Here is a 17,354-nt window from a genome sequence, read left to right as displayed (position 1 = left end):
TCTATTTTAATATATTATAAAATGCATTTATTCCTCTGATGGCAAAGCTGAATTTTCAGCATCATCAATCTTCAGTGTCACATGATCCTTCAGAAATCATTTTAATGTGCTGATTTGCTGCTCAATAAACATTTATTATGATGATCATGTATAATGTTACAAAAGATTCACTTCATGGATGTGCAGCCAACTAATCTGCAGCAACTGTGTAATGCCATCATGTCAATATGGACCGACATCTCTGAGGAATGTCTCCAGCACCGTGCTGAAGTTATGCCATGAAGAATTAAAGGGGTCATATGATGGTTCTAAAAAGAACATTATTTTGTTTTAGGTAAAAAAAAAAAGTAAAAAATTTTTTTTTAGACATACTGTACATTATTGTTGCTCCTCTGTCCCCTGCCTTAAGGGCGCCTGAAACCTCCTGAAACGCGTAGATTTTTACAAAGCTCATCGTTCTGAAAAGCGTGGTGTGCTCTGATAGGCCAGTGATCCAGTGCATTGTTATTGGCCCAAAAACCTTAAACGGAAATGTCACGCCCCTTACCATATTTGTAACATCAGCTCCCAAAGCAATAAGGTGATAATGTCATTACTACCTTATCAATTCAAGCCCGAATCTGTTCTTATCAGAGCAGGACTCTGTTTTTTATGAACATCTTAATCTTTTTTAAGAACTCATTAAGAAAGAAATGCTTGTATTCTCTTTACTATACAACATACATGACACTGCTTTCAACAAAAAAAGGAAAACTTTTATGCATTTCGGCCGCTCATTTACAATGTGTTTTGGGGACCTAAAAACACAAACTTTATAATAAAAAATGAAAATGTGCGCAGGGTTATGCTGTGCTGTTGGGCTGCTACATAACCGCAATAAACAGAAGAAATTCTTGGAAAGTACATGTTTTGAACACCAGCCAAACTGAAGAGAATGGCACTAGGGTTGTGCCGATGGACGATATCATCCAGCCCCTGACGCAAGCGGTTCTTACTTCTAGACCAGCAATGTTTTGGTGCTACTTCCCACATAGCAAATTTTTTCTGGCCCAGCTCCGGGCCACACAATCACTTTTCCCTCGGCCCAAGTACCGCAAAGAATGACGGCCCTGAAGTGGCCCGAAACTGGATTAAAGACAAGGGTCACACATGGGCCATAACTGGCCCGAATCTCAGCCAGTTAGTCACCTTTAACTGGCCCTGAACTGGGCCAAAACAGGTTTTATTATTGGTACCAATTCTCAGCCATAAGTTAACCATATCGACACCACCCTTTAACCAGAAACCCCAAAACTGAGCCATAACCCAGCCTAATCTTACCCAAACCATGTGAACAAATAAGGCACAAGAAAATTAAATTCTCAAAAATAGTTTATTTAACAATAGGCATAAGCCAATAATAATAAATTATTATTATTTTCTATTTTTTTTAGTACATTCAAAGCTTAACATCTTATTACCACCTCAAAGTGCATTTCATTTCAAAATGTTACTTATTGTAGTAATGCACAAGCAAAAAAACAAAAAAAACAAAAAAAAAAACAGCTTGAAACTGTGAACACTATTTTAGTTGCCTGAACAGCTAACTATGTACAACATTTTCAATTCTAACTAAATGAATCTATCAATGAATCTAGCACTGAAATTTAAACATATTATAATGCAATTTTACTCTCAATAAACATAGAGCAAATTAAAAAAAATTACTTAAAACAAATTTGCACATAAGAATGTTTGTATGTGTGAGGGAGAAAGTGATGCTATTTAGGACTGTCCTCAGGAAGTGAAGTACAGCTCTGCAGCCCCTCTTTTCTCCTCAAGCGCTCTCTCCTTCCTCCATCTCTATCAGGAGCAAGCTGAAGCCATCTTTGTATTGTTGCTTCTATCTCCATCAGTGGCATGTGTCAGACGATTTTTTCCTCACAGCAGCTAAAAGACAAAATACTAAATTAATAAATACATATACAAATATTCATCCACCCACTGTAAATACATTTAGGTAACAAATTAAAATAAGGTTGCTTCGGTTAAATTTTATACAGGAAATGATTGCTTATAATGTGGCACTATAGAATGACCCGCAGGCCGGTCTATCGCACCCCGGTCGCGTCAGTCTGTACTCGCGTTCTCAAGTTCAGGGCAGTGAATCAGCTAACGTTACCATATTGGCAAAAGTTCACTTCAATAAAGAACAAAGTGACATCCGAGTTTGAATTCAGGTATTTAAAAAAGCTCAAAAAAAGAGATGTTCTTCTATTTTTTAAAGATTGCCATTAAATAACCTGCCAAAATAACCTTCGTACCCGCCACGGTCGATCTTTAATCTAGGTAAAGGTTAAATAAAAATACTAAAAAAATAAGAGAGCTGTAAACACATCGCAGGCTTGATCTGTTTCGGCATGAGTGCAAAAGAGAACCCATGTGGTTGCATATCTGCTGTATGTATTACATCTAATGTTAGGTCGTACACAATATATAGACTGTAAAAAAAATAGGGTCGTGCACAAAATAGCTTCACTTACCTGTCCTGAACAGCGGTTCGGTTGTCTGACAGACGTCTTCTTCACCCTTCAGCGGGAGAAATTTCAAACGACGCATCACGTGAACCTCATCCACCAACCAGAAAGCTGCTGTTACCGTGGAGATCTTAGACTATTTTGTATGTGAATGAAGTTTTTTTATTAGAAATTCATAAAGGCAAATTAAAATAAATAATTAAAAAAAATGTAACTTAATTGTCATTTTAGGAAATTGTATATTTTGTTCAGGTCAAATGGATTTTTGGCCCATAGTATGGCCCATAATCGCTACACTGATCTGGGCCACACACCTCCCATGCACAATCGGCCCAAATGTTGTCTGCCGTCATGCAGTGCCATCATTGCCACACTTGGCCCATAGTTGGCTGACATGATCTGGGCCACACACCTCCCATCCACAATCGGCCCAAATGTTGTCTGCCGTCGTGCATGCAGTGCCATCATTGCCATACATGGCCCACAGTTGGCTGACATGATGCATGCCAGTGCCGGCAACACGCCAGCAGTGCCATGATGAGGCCACATTTGGGCCAAGTCTGTTTGCTATGTGGGTTATGGCTCGTTTCCACTGAGCGATACGGTACAGTACAGTACGGTACGCAATTATTTCCGTTTCCACTGTCAAAAGTTGTGATTGGTACCAAAATGCCGAACCGTACCGTACCACTTTTCCAGTACTCTTCCGTTGGGGTACTAGCACAGTGGTACGGTACTAAAGGGTGGAGCTAGACTCACTGCAGAACGTTGATTGGTTGACAGAGTATCGTCACTTTGGCGTGCTACAAGGGGAATGACAACATAAGAGGTGCCATTTTTTAATATACAGTTGAAATACAATACTACTGTTACTGTGTCACGAAATGTAGTTTTAAGAGTTTTTCAAGCGAGAATGTGGTTGTTTAAAGCTCAAATCTCTGTTTTATTTATAAAGATGTATGAAAATTTGATCCAAGTTGTGAGATCCATTCCAGGTGATCACCGGGCGCTCGGCGCTCATGTACCCCGCCTGGTACAGCCTTTCCTCGGCTAGTCCTTCTGAAGTTTGCCGCCGACTCTGACGTCTCTGTAGTGGTTAAACATGAGATATAATTCGTCTTAATGGGCGATATTTGGTCTCGTGAATCTATAATTTGTTCCCTGGCCAATCGTTTTGGCTGAGGGCTAAGTGAAATTGCATAACTTATACTTTTATAATGGCTATTATTGATAAAACTGAAATTTTACAAAAAGAGAGGGTTGATTTTTGTCATTTAAAATTTTATTACAGTGAAGATGATCAGAGTACAAATGCTGAACCATATTAATACGTTTTTTTGTTGTTGTTTTTTAAAGGAAAAGAGGCAGGGTTGTGTTTTATATTTCGTTTTGTTATAAATAGGCTAACGTTATGCATGCAGTGAATATAATACTCGTTGCCTGAACCACATTTGTGTGGCTATAATGTTTAAGATTTCTTTAAATGAAAACGAAAAGAGGCAGTGTGGTGTTTTAAAGTACTTCTTCCTGCCTCTATGTATTTATGTTCATGGGTAGCCTAAATGGGTTCCATTCAGACCTTAACATTTAGTTTTTTACTGTTATATGTCAACAAGATTCAACAAGACATTTTCTCCTGGCTGTACCCAATGTTTAGATCTGTTGTGGTATTTTTGCAAATGAGCACATCTGTAATTAGATTATGCACCCGTTGTCCATGTTAACAAACAATTAAAAAAAACTTGTAATACATTTTTTGTTTGTCTTGATATAAGTAATCAACTCAGTCATTTTCATGGTGATGTCTAAAGGTTACATTTTTTACCCTATTCATGTGAGAAAAATAATGAATAGGATATATTTGGGTCTTTTTCGGAACTTTCCCCTAATGGGATTCTTCGGGGCTTTTTTTTCCTGACTCAGGACATATGGAGGATCAGAGCCGATCAGCCCTATACGCACACTATGCAAGGTGCGTAGGGCCCCGCAAATTACTCAAGGCCCCGCCTCCCCCTCGTGTCAAAGGGCGTCAATCAATGTTTACAATATCGATGACAAAATGAAGCGGAACTATCTTTCTGGTCACGAAAAGAGACAGAAAAAAACACCATGAGAGTGAATTGCGGCAACAGTTCAGGTAGACTTGTGTTCTCTCCTCTCAAAGTTTGATGTCAGCAAAGACCAGTAGGCTAAAGTTAAGTTGATGTGAGTTGATTTATTATGCTTAATAAACGACAAAGGACAACGGTGTTTGTTTATAAACTGCAGCTCGGAAAAGATAACCGCGTCACGGGTTCATATGCGCGTGCATGAAATGAAACGTGCACTTTCCAGCAGAAACATCTGTCGGGATTATAGTTTTAAAACAAGACGATGATTATCTAGTCGCTCAGTCAAGGTTTAGTTACAACTCTGCACTAATGCAATAATGAAAGCCATGTATTGACATTGACTATTGATAGGCTCCATTGAATTTAAAATGTTGATTGGCTGGAGATTCTGGTCAATCTGGATGCACATCCCTCAGTAAATAATAACCATCAAGTATCAAGAATTACTTTTATCATTTAAAACACAGTGACATGCTATGGCGCCATTTTAGCTTTTATTCATTCACAGGATATGCATTTTTGATATCAATAATTAAATTTGTACTATTTAAAATGTGAATTCTTGATATTAAGAATGAACTTTTTACTAGTAACAATGTCTTCTGATATCAGGAATTACATTTTCACTAGAACTAGTTAAAGGAGGGATTGTAGTGGGAACACTGGGGTGTCAGGTGTGACTGTGTGGCAATGGCAAATGGTTCATGGCTCATGGGTCAGGTATGAGGGCCCCTAAACAGAATTTTGCTTAGGGCCCCAGGGAGGTAAGGATCGGCTCTGTGGAGGATACAAAATCAGTTGAGTTTGATTCTGTTGCAATTTGTTCACCCTTTTTTCCTAAAACGCCTGGACTAGAAGTGTGTCTCCGTCAATGGACAACTCAAACAAGGTCTTAGAGCATATTAAATAGAAGTTACAATGAAATCAGAACAAAATATGGTGGTGGTACTGTTGGTGACAATGTTGTGTGTTGAATAGATGGTTCTTCATGTTTAATATAGTACATAAACTGTATCGCTTTAAACGTGCGATTGTGTCATATTTCTATGAATGGTATAACATCTGAAGTATTAGTTAATGTCCTATGTTAATTTTCATTAGTATGAGGACGCGTGTTAATGTTAATCTGAGTTTCACTTAAATCCGTTTTGATGACACGAGTGGTTAATCGGTGCTACACAGAGTGAAATGCGTGCCTGTAATCAGATTTCGGGTTATGTAGTTCATGACTTAAAGCATGTTATGTGTGTTAAGGAGAAGAAACTGAAACTGTGAATTGTTACTTTGATATTGTAAGTTGCCTGCATATTATAAATATGGGACAATGTACTAACTGAATGATGTATTTGCAGATTGTCAATCCAGAACAGATGATTGTAACACTGTCCCATTTTATGCTTGCAGGTATGAGTTGTTATACTCATTTTGTTTCATTATTGTTTTATTCATTTTCACAATTCATAAATCTTATTAGTTCTACATAAAAAAAATATATGCCTTTGGTTTTATGCATTTTATTAAATGGAACAATTTAAGATACTGTAAAGAAAATACATCTTGTAATATGAGAGTTTGCGGGAAGCACTCTGAAGAGAGATTGTCAATCCAGAACAGATGATTGTAACACTGTCCTATTTTATGCTTGCAGTAAACACACAAAAGTGAAAAGGCATTGCTGGTGTTTCTCTTTATTTGGGGCTGATCCTGTGGTGCGTCCAGTGCTCCGCTACACCTGGATCTGGCGGACTGCGGTAAACCTCGGGATAAACAGAAAGACTAATATTGGCATAGACGCCATCCTTCTTATGATGTAACGAGTACATCAGGATTTATGGGAAGTGTTCCTGGTTCCAGCTGACCTAATCTATGCAGCCTAACATTAAATTATAGAAGTCTATAATGTGTTATGTGTATGCTAGGCCAAAGATATGTGTTTTCAGTCTAGATTTGAACTGACAGAGTGTGTCTGCTTCCCAGACAATGTTAGGAAGACTGTTCCAAAGTTTTGGGGCTAAATAAGAAAAGGATCTACCGCCAGCAGTCGATTTTGATATTCTTGGTATTATCAAACCGCAAGAGACGTGTAGGACTGTAATGCGTTAAGAGCTCGCTCAAGTACTGGGGAGCTAAACCTTTTAGTGCTTTGTAAGTAATCAGCAATATTTAAAAATGTATACAATGTTTAATAGGGAGCCAACGCAGTGTTGACAGAACCGGGCTAATATGGTCATACTTCCAGGTTCTGGTAAGAAGTCGAGCTGCTGCATTTTGGACCAGTTGTAGTTTGTTTATTAAGCGTGCAGGGCAACCACCCATAATAGCATTACAATAATCTAGCCTTGATGTCATGAACACATGAACTAATTGTTCCGCATTTGTCATTTAGAGCATATGACATAATTTAGATATATTTTTTTTAGATGGAAAAATGTGGTTTTAGAATAGTAGACACGTGACTTTCAAATGAAAGATTGGTATCAAATAGCACACCCAGGTTCCTAACCAATGACGAAGACTTGACAGAGCAGCCATCAAGTGTTAGACTATGGAGTCAATATAGGGCCATATATATCTGCAAAATAAAACAATGTTTTGCAAACAAAAAATACGAGAGGGACGCGCCTTCGTCCCTTGTACACACCCCAACCTCTTGACCCCTCCCCCCACGTCAAATCAGGGACACAAAGCGAGGCGCAAAGAAAAATGAAGCGCAAAGGAAAGCTTGCGCCGCAGAGGCACGGATGACTGAAACGCGGATTTAAAGGAGCGGCGCAAAGGGAAATATGTGTTGCAAAGTCAATGCTGCTGAAGTTTTACTTTGCTAAACTTTATTTTTTCTCTCAGTGGTTAACTTTTCTTTTGCAATAATTTTTTTTTTACTTGCAAAAAAGCAAAAAAAATTCTCAATACTCTTATTTTTATTTGCAAAACATAATTTTTTTTTGCAAAACATTTTTTTTGTTTGCAAAACATTGTTTTATTTTGCAGATATATATGGCCCTATATTGACTCCATATTAGACAGTATTCTAGGTTATTATGTGAGGACGTTTTTGTCCAATAATTAGAATCTCTGTTTTTTCAGAATTATGTAGTAAATTACTAGTCATCCAGTTTTTTATATCAGCTATGCATTCCGTTAATTTTGTGAATTGGTAAGTTTTGTCAGGGCGTGAAGAAATATAGAGCTGAGTATCATCAGCATAACAGTGAAAACTAATGCCATGCTTCCTAATGATATCTCCTAATGGTAGCATACAGAAAATTCACATACTATTCACAGTATACATATTGCATACCACAAATATAGTAGGAGTTGTATAGTAGGATGCCATTCTGAACACAACTTCACTACTCATCTCAGTGTACTTCGGTTGTATTAAGCAGATTCTGGCAAAAGATAAGGTCTTCCGGGAAAATTTGCATACAATGCACAGTATTCATACTAGGTACTACAGAAATAGTATGAGTAGTATGATAGTATGTCATTTTGATCGATTGTCATACTTACTAGTCATACTTATAACTTCGAGGCAGGTGTGTTGAGGCAAATTGAAGCTGTACTCTGAAGGACAATGGCACTCCAGGACCGAGTTTGGACACCCCTGCTTTATTGTTTTGGTCTGGCTCAGCCCTGAAGTCACTTTTCCTTCTTTTTTGTGTTATGTTTTTGAATAATAATAATAATAATGGAAATGGTGGAAAATGATTCAGATCTCTTTATTATGTTATCTCCTCGACCTTAAACCAGGGGTCGTAATCAACCCAACACTTCCATATCCAATCAATGAATTCTAACAAAAACAAAAACTCACCTATTATCTTAAATAGTATATTAACATTTCTAAGCATCAGCTTAAAAAAAACAATAAATCAAATTTACATTTAATCGTTTAACAGACCTATTCTTGGTTTGATTGCTTCTATTACTCTCCTCATTTGTAAGTGCTGTGACTAGTCCGAGTTAGTCTAGCAGATTACATGTTGCACAAAGTTTTTTTTAATAACAGATTTCTAGAATAGTAAATGGTAGTATATATGGGTCATGTATTGACAAAAAATTAACCTCATTTTCATTACACTAAAACTAAAAATAAGAGACTATAACAAATCATTGTTACTTATCATGCAGCTCAAAGTATTAACGGTAAAATCTTTCTACAATCTTTTCTAATACATCAACACAGTTTCACTGATGATCCAATAAAAGCATAAAACCCAGGATTGAGCGGTTGAGTGAATGTGGTCTGGACTGTGTGGATGAGGCTCATTGTGTCAGAGACACTGTAAAAGGACAGAGTTCCTGCACTGTGATCCACATACACTCCTATTCTACGGCTGGACACTACAGGTAGTTCAGTCCGTATGTTATTGTGACTGAATAAGTTCCTAGAGGGAGAGCAGAACAAACTCCAGGACTGATCATTACATCCAAACCAACATTCATTTCCCCATTCCTTCCTCATGATTCTCTTATATGACACTGATATATCCACACCAAACATCCCACTCCACTCAATCTCCCAGTAACAGCGTCCACACACACTCTCTCTACACAAGACCTGATGATTATACGCATCAAATCTGTCTGGATGATCAGGATACGGCTGCTCAGTGAGAGTACCAGTAATCACTCTGTTCCTCTCAGACAGACGGAGGTGTTTATTCACTGTGTTTGTATCCAAAGTGAGCTGATGGGAATCTGATGGGGATAAAACACATGACAATCAGGAATTATGAATCTGTTTGATCTTTTTATGTAGCTGAACTCATGGTTTCTGTTTAGTGTATAAGCAGTATCTCATTAGAGCTTACCAGATACTTGGTGCAAATCATCATATACATTATTAATTATAAAACTCTTCTATAATGTTTTCATTCACCTTCTACAGACAGAAAATTAACATACTCTTTGAGTTTCCTCTTCGATATCTGTTCACTCAACATTGCGTCAGTAACTGAAGCTATGGGGAAACACCATTCTCCACAAACACTGAAGCCCTACTGAATCATATCAGTGTAAGACACTGGCTATAAGCATTCGAGTGCACCAAATGATGGCATTCTGACCTCAGAATCTTTATCCTTCAGCAGTCAACTTCTTGCCACCTGAAGAAGAAGCTGGAAGAAAAAACAGGTGGATTGAGCACAAACACCTGCTGCATGCTGGCTGCCCTCCCCTACTGTATTCATGCTCTCCTGCCTCCCACAGCAGAACTGCGAAACCGAGCATGGAGATTACAGCAACGAGATTATTCCTCCTCCTCTCCGAAAATGATATAAACTATATTGCCAAAAGTTTTGGGACATTTGCCTTTACATGCACATGAACTTTAATGACATCCCATACTAAATCGGTAGGGTTTAATATTGAGTTGGCCCACCCTTTGCAGCTATAACAGCTTCAACTCTTCTGGGAAGGCTTTCCACCAGGTTTAGGAGTGTGTTTATGTGACTTTTTGACCATTCATCTAGAAGCGCATTTGTGAGGTCAGGCCCTGATGTTAGACGAGAAGGCCTGGCTCGCAGTCTCCTGTCTAATTCATCACAAAGGTGTTGCATTGGATTGAGTTCAGGACTCTATGCAGGCCAGTCGAGTTCCTCCACACCAAACTCGCTCATCCATGTCTTTATGGACCTTGCTTTGTGCACTGGTGCACAGTCATGTTGGAACAGGAAGGGGCCATCCCTAAACTGTTCCCACAAAGTTGGGAGCATGAAATTGTCCTAAATGTCTTGGAATGCTGAAGCAATAAGAGTTCCTTTCACTGCAACTAAGAGGCCAAGCCTGAAAAACAACCCCACACCATAATCCCCCCTCCACCAAACTTTACACTTGGCACAATGCAGTCAGGCAAGTACTGTTCTCCTGGCAACCTTTAAACCCAGACTCGTCCATCGGATTGCCAGACAGATATGCGTGATTCGTCACTCCAGAGAACACATCTCCACTGCTCTAGAGTCCAGTGGTGGTGTGCTTTACACCATTGCATCCGACGCTTTGCATTGCACTTGGTGATGTAAGGCTTGGATGCAGCTGCTCAGCCATGGAAACCCATTCCTTGAAGCTCTCTATGCACTGTTCTTGAGCTAATCTTAAGGCCACATGAAGTTTGGAGGTCTGTAGCTATTGAATCTGCAGAAAGTTGGTGACAGCATGCGCTGACCCCGCTCTGTGATTTTACATGGCCTTCCACTTTGTGGCTGAGTTGCAGTTGTTCCCAATTGCTTCCACTTTGTAATAATACCACTAACAGTTGACCGACCCATTCTTTCACAAATGTTTGTAGAAGCAGTCTTCATGCCTAGGTGCTTGATTTTATACAGCTGTGGCCATGGAAGTGATTGGAACACTTGAATTCAATGATTTGGAGGGGTGTCCCAATACTTTTGGCAATATAGTGTATGTATTTGCACAGGGATGTGAGGTACTTGGGAGAGGTCCTCAGCTAACATATGCTCGCTCATTTCTGAACAAACACTCAGTCAAAATCCCCTCCAACACTGTTTTGGCTTTGTTATGAGATACATGATTCTATGGTTGATGGATAACAGCTGTATCCACTGTCTCATGATGTTAGCACTTGTTAGAAGCCCTTACGGCCACATCAGATCAGGTGTTAAGCTTCAGCAACGTGGTGTTCAACTAAGTCCTGTAATCGTGACAGCTATGTGATGTTTGAGTGATGCCAGCAGTGCCAGCACTGCAGTTGTATCCTTCATGCCTGTGTTAAGCTCCTTCATTGCCACTGCACTGTTTTACTAAATCTGCTTGCTTTACAGACATTATCTGTATGAAAGTCATATCAGTGGTTTCAAGCACCCCCTTTTTGCCTGTGCTCAGCACTTTCATTGCTGCTACATACTATCTTTCACTCCCTTCACAGGTTCCTTATGTCTATGTTAACTTCTTCATTGCCACTGCATGGTTTTCCAATGGCGCCGGAGCAGACATTTATCGTGCGGTGCGGACAATATGTGTTTATGTCAAGCGTTTTTGCTCGCTGACTTAGGATAATTGTAGTCAGTGCCAAACAGTGCCAAACTCTGCATATCTTACGTGGGCCATTGATGCTGCCACCATTTTATGCATCACAGCAGGCAAGTTTACTGCTTTGCGTAACTTATTGATGCCAATCGTTGCTTTTGCTAAGGTCGTATGACTCTATTCTTAGAAAGTGCCGGTGATACAGCTACCATCAAGGTTGTTTAGTTCTGGTTCACTTGACCACTATTCATTGAATGATAATTTTACAAGCCTATGAACTGGCTGGGTCGTCAGCTTGACAAGAATGTGTAGCACACTGTTAATGCAGTTAAATAACGCTACTTGCTTCTGACTGCAATGATTGTGGCTGTCAGTGTTCTGATTGTACAACTTGTCTAGCACTAACAGCTGTCACTGTCATACTGATACATATTAGGGTGTGTTCACACTTGGCATGTTTGGTTTGATTAAAATGAACCCTGGTGCGGTTGCTGGTCCTGGTGCGGTCGTTAAAATGAACCCTTGTGCGGTTGCACTAACCGCCGTTAGTGCAATTACTTTTGTAGCAACCACAGGGACAAAGAACACTATATGTTTTGATCTAGACTATGCCACCCTGGGAGTTTCACCCAGAGAATATTATCCGTGCACAAGTTCCCCACTAAAGACAGGAAGACATGGAGACACGAGTATTTATGCAAAATTACACAAAGTGTATTATAATTTATAAAAACAAACCCAGACACAGAAAGGGGACACGCCTCAAACAGTCAAATACAAATACAAATACAATGTTCACGGAAAGAAAGCTGCAGCCTCTATTAAGAGGTGCCCTCGCAAAAGATAAATACGTTCCCGTCACACGCACTACACAATCACAGCACAAGAGCCCCAGTGAAGTGATCAGTCACGGCACCACCAAAAAAAGGGAGGGGAACGATCAATTTCCTATGCCAAAAAGGCTGCAGCTCCTAAAAAGAAAACACACTCTCCACACAACACACATTCCACACAGAGAAGATTTTTTTTTTTAATAAACTGGTTATACAAGCTGACAGGTGGATGGCAAATGCTCATCCACCAACAGGCCTTGATGTTGAACCTTAATAGGCCCAATCCAATAAGGAAAACAATTGAAATTACAAATAACCAAAATCAACCAAAAAAAGAAAAAAAAAAACGTATGTATGTTATACACATTTTAAATGAATCAACAATATACAAAATAAATCAAATTCACAAATATTATATTTACCGAAAAGACAGTTCAAAACACAGGAACAATTATACAAAAAAAATTTAAGAAAACAAATAAATAAAACCAAACTAACCCTTCTGCAAACCAAAACCTCAAAACGACAAAGCAAGAAAAATCCAAACAAACTGGGCAGAGCACAAGATAGTTCGTAATCTTAAATATGGGCAAAGCATCCAATGAGGAAGCGTATGTAAGCAGGGAATATGAAGGTGTAATTTGTGCACAGCAGTATCAGAACATCGTCAAAACAGCCTACAAGTGTGAACACACCCTTATATCACCTGTGTAGGTGGCTTATCTTCTGTCAACAGCTGTGCTCTTGTGTTTTGCTAGTTATACAATAAGTTACACAACTTGGCATAAGTTACAATGGCTTGAACCATGCTATGCTGACTCACTGTCAGTTGAAAGATTATGAGGTCAATGCTGTACCCTTTTTATAAGCAGGACAACCCATCATCATTTGGCTTGCTCGAAGCCCATTGGCCAGTGTGTTACATTGGCGTGATTTAATAGGGCTTCAGAAAATTCGGAGAAAGGTGTTTCCCGCATAGGGTCAGCTACTGACACAATGTCTTGCTCCCTTATCTTAGGGAACCACAGTTACATGCGTAACAGGATACGTTCTTGTTTTCTTAGTTGCTTACATTGTAGGAAGTCGTTTCTGGTCCTGGGATCCATGTTGCTGAATATGACTGTGGAAATCAACAGACATGAACAGTGCAGCTGTTATGTCACGAGAAAATGAGTTTAAACTTTATTTCAATAGTCCACTTTAGACATTCTACTAACTAAAAGTTACTGCTACAACAAAGCAACTACATGTCAACTAACTTATTAACTTGCAACTACATGTAAACTAGAGTGTTAGTAGACTGTTAGGTTGGGTTCGGGTTATTAGAATAAGTTGACATACTTGCAAAGTTCCTTAGTAGAATGTCTGTTGGGGGAGCATCAAGATGTTGGCAGATTTTAAGTAGACAATTTACTAATAATTTAATGACTGGTAGTTGACATGTAGTTACAAAGTTACTTATAGTCAGTAGAAAGTCTAAAGTGTACTATTAAAATAATGTTAACAAAAATGATCCCTGCATTCATCCCTAATCCAGATAGCACACCATAGTTGGCCCAGATATGATTTTGCCAGCCACTCTCAGGTTGATTCATAGCCGTCATTCCATGAGGTATGTGGGCCAGAAGAGTGTGGGAGATGTGGGCCACAACTAGGCCAGATATCATTTGCTATCTGGGAAGACATTTCTAATATGGTGTTCTACATGATATTAGATGGAGTACTCATTTCTGAAAGCAGATTAACCTTTGTCAGATAACTTTTTTAGATCCTCTTTGCAGAAATCCTCCATTTTGTCTTTCAGCTGACGGACAGATTCTCTCACGATATCAAAAGAGGAGAGAGAACTGAAGGGATTGTCCTTTACGTCTGTAGATTCAGGAGGAGCTGAGAGAGACTGGAAACTCTACAGAAAACAGAAATCAAAGCTCATCACCTCCACACTTCATCAATAACCTGCACTACTATCAGATTTGTGTGGCTCTTGGTGAATTATGTTTTAGTACCTCTCCTCAATCAAGCACTTTTACAGCATCAGAAGTCAAAGATTTCATTAAATCTTTTCTAAGATATTTCCAGAGCTGAAATCCAAGTGCCGCCTTATTCAAAAGAAGATGAGAGTCTGACTAATGATTAAACTGGAGGATTTCTGTTTCTGAGTCTCCAGTCAAGCAGGATCTTGCTCAAGTCCACAAACATGTTCTTCTAGATCTCTGTTACCTGCAGGAAATGGATGTGATCCTGTGTATGTGAAAAATGCTCCAGCTCAGCGTCTCTCCTCTTCAGATCATTGATCTCCGTCCTTCAGCTCGACTCACGGCAGACTTTTCCTGATCTCTGATCCACTGTGTTGTATGAACTAAGTAAAGATCCTCACTCTGTCCTCCACTGCTGTCTGTGCAGTGCGCTGTTAGGACACACATCACAATCAGCTCTTACTGGCATTTCACAGAGCCCAAGAGCCAATAAACCATCATGTGACCAGCTGAATCCAGGAAAAGTAGGTTGAGGTAGTTTAAAGGTAACTTATTTGGACTGTCAACAAATGGCTTTGTTCAAACTCAGTCAGGGATGAATGATCAGTTACACTGTACATTAATTAACATTAAGCATAAGACCAGTTTCATGCCACAAGTGTGAAGTATCATAAACATGAAACTCACACAGATGTCAGAGCTGACAGATGAATAGGTGACTTCATTATTTTATTTTGCTTTAGCCTATTTTACACTTGCAACACAAATAGGCTGAGAGCTATTTGCAGCCAGGACCAAACTGAGACATGGATGTCTGACGCCATAACGTACTAGGGACCCCACAAGAAGAACTTGCTGTTGTATATGCAATTATATCCGAATTATGGTATTTTTTTAGCTATATAATGGAAACAGACAGCATTAGATAACATCAACTATAGATGTGCATGGACCTGATTATTTACACAATGATGGTGACTAAACAAAAGACATGCAAAAGATATGCTCTTAATATCACCAATCACAAAATAACAAATGTTCCTCAGCAGTGCTCAGAAATGCAGAAAATTATAAAAACTACTTCTCAACTATTTTAAATGCTTACTGTGCTTAATCACATTTGGATAGCAGAAACAGCACTTCTACTGCTTAAAGTCTATCATGTTTTCTCAAGAAGAATCTGAGCAACAAATTCAAAATTTCAAGCTAAACCTTTCTCTACACTAAATTCACTAACAAAATTATTATACATGCAGTTTTTATGACCTCATATTAACCACAACATGGTTAATTTGTACTTTGAATAGTTAATGTTACAGCACTATTTTTATGAAATTGAAAGGTGATTAATAATTGTGATAAACAAAATTAATGGTGACCAGTAAATATACATTTTCCCTTGTACATTCATGCACATTTAATGTTGAAAAAGGGTAAATAGAAGTAACTTGTCAACTACCCATGTACTGTATGATAATTTAAGTGATTTCCCTTAAAAAAAAACATATTTGTAATGTTATGACAATATTACATTTGTGTTGCCAATTTTCATGATATTATCTACAGCACCACAATCCCACAACTAAAACACATCAGAAATGAGCCTGTTAGTATTACTTTATCAGTGCCTAGTTTTAAGTTCATACCTGTTTCTCTGTCCTCTGTATATTGCAGCTGATACAGTATTGTGGTTACATGTTCATCCATCATCCAGAGTCACAACAGCTTAAATACACTTAAGTTTCTCTTTCCCTGAACTCAGTAGATTTCTGTTTCCTACACAACTACACTTAAGTTTCTCTTTCCCTGAACTCAGTAGATTCCTGTTTCCTGGTTCTGTGTTTAAGTGACATGAACAAAATGGGTGTGCAAGTCACACATAATAAAACATTGACTAAATGTCAGTCTCAGAATGACACTCCAAGAATACAAGTCACAGATATCTTAAAAACAGCAGTAATACTGCATTCTAATTACTACATTGCATGACTGAATATATTTGGACTGGAATACATTTTGCTTTTAATGTGATTTAACTGTAATTCCCCTACACTGCCATGGTGCTTATGTATTTTTTTCTTATGCATTGTTTTATGCACCGTTCTATAGGTATGATTAGGCTGCTGGGCAAAACTTAAACAATTACACAAGCCAAAAGTACAATACAATTACAATTAACTATGACTTTAAAAAACAGTCATCTTAAGGTGGCCTTTGAAACCACTTTTGAAACATCTCGCAGCACGAATGTACCAATACAAATAAATAAAACATCTCCAGTTAACTAGCAGAGCATTCACTTAGTTCGTTTGTTAAATATAAGGTGATCTAGTGCTTAAATGTGTTGTTTTTTAAATCAAGTGATCAAAGTGCTCGTTGCCGCTGTGATCAGTGGCGCGGATACTATGTTCTCTTGTGGCTCGCGGACAGTCTTCACTTGGACGCGTGCTTCAATCCGTTGTGGAGACTCTCTATTTGTGGGAAAAGCATACTTCCGCCCCTTGGGCCAGCGGTTCGACAGCGCGTCCCCTCCCAGGGGGGACGGACATAACATGACGGTCCTTCACGAACGGGAGGAAGCTCTGCAGAGCTAGACGAACCGCTCCCATCTCCAAACATTTTATATGCCATCTTTTTTGTCTGCCATCGCAGAGGGCTCCCCAGCCTGATAGTGATGCATCCGTAGTGACCACCACCTGTCTGACCACTCTGCCCATAGCAGCACCCTGTTCATACATTGTCGTGTCAGACCAGGGCGCCAGAGTCTCGAGACATGAACGCGTTATGACAATGCGCTCTGTCCCCGCTCTCCACGCCTGCGGCTGCACTCGGCTTTGCAACCAGTGCTGTAGCGGTCTCATGTGCAGCAAGCCCAGTCTGCAGACGGAGGCTGCGGCTGCCATCAGACCCAGTAGCCTCTGAAACGTTTTT

The 17,354-nt window shown here is 39.2% G+C and overlaps 1 protein-coding gene across 4 annotated transcripts; it reads right to left on the bottom strand.

The window, feature by feature from the left end:
• Window positions 1-8,327: 8,327 nt before the first annotated feature.
• Window positions 8,328-16,348, bottom strand: LOC309496011 (stonustoxin subunit alpha-like). 4 transcript variants are annotated; one of them, XM_082165928.1, is made up of 5 exons: window positions 16,070-16,348; window positions 14,454-14,854; window positions 14,194-14,353; window positions 13,520-13,567; window positions 8,328-9,328 (listed from the first exon to the last, which is right to left on the bottom strand). In XM_082165928.1, exons 3-5 carry the CDS (start codon window positions 14,237-14,239, stop codon window positions 8,805-8,807), a joined length of 618 nt encoding a protein of 205 aa, XP_082022054.1. In that variant the 5' UTR covers window positions 14,240-14,353; window positions 14,454-14,854; window positions 16,070-16,348; the 3' UTR covers window positions 8,328-8,804. The 4 variants fall into 4 exon arrangements, with proteins under 4 accessions (XP_082022054.1, XP_082022055.1, XP_082022057.1 ...); XM_082165929.1 differs by having other exon boundaries at window positions 14,668-14,854; XM_082165931.1 differs by lacking the exon at window positions 14,194-14,353 and having other exon boundaries at window positions 13,520-13,578; window positions 14,669-14,854.
• Window positions 16,349-17,354: the final 1,006 nt, after the last annotated feature.

The sequence above is a fragment of the Leuciscus leuciscus genome (assembly GCF_965113295.1).
Source record: "Leuciscus leuciscus genome assembly, chromosome: 4".
Classification (NCBI taxonomy): Eukaryota; Metazoa; Chordata; class Actinopteri; order Cypriniformes; family Leuciscidae; genus Leuciscus; species Leuciscus leuciscus.
This window is presented reverse-complemented; position numbering and strand designations above follow the sequence as displayed.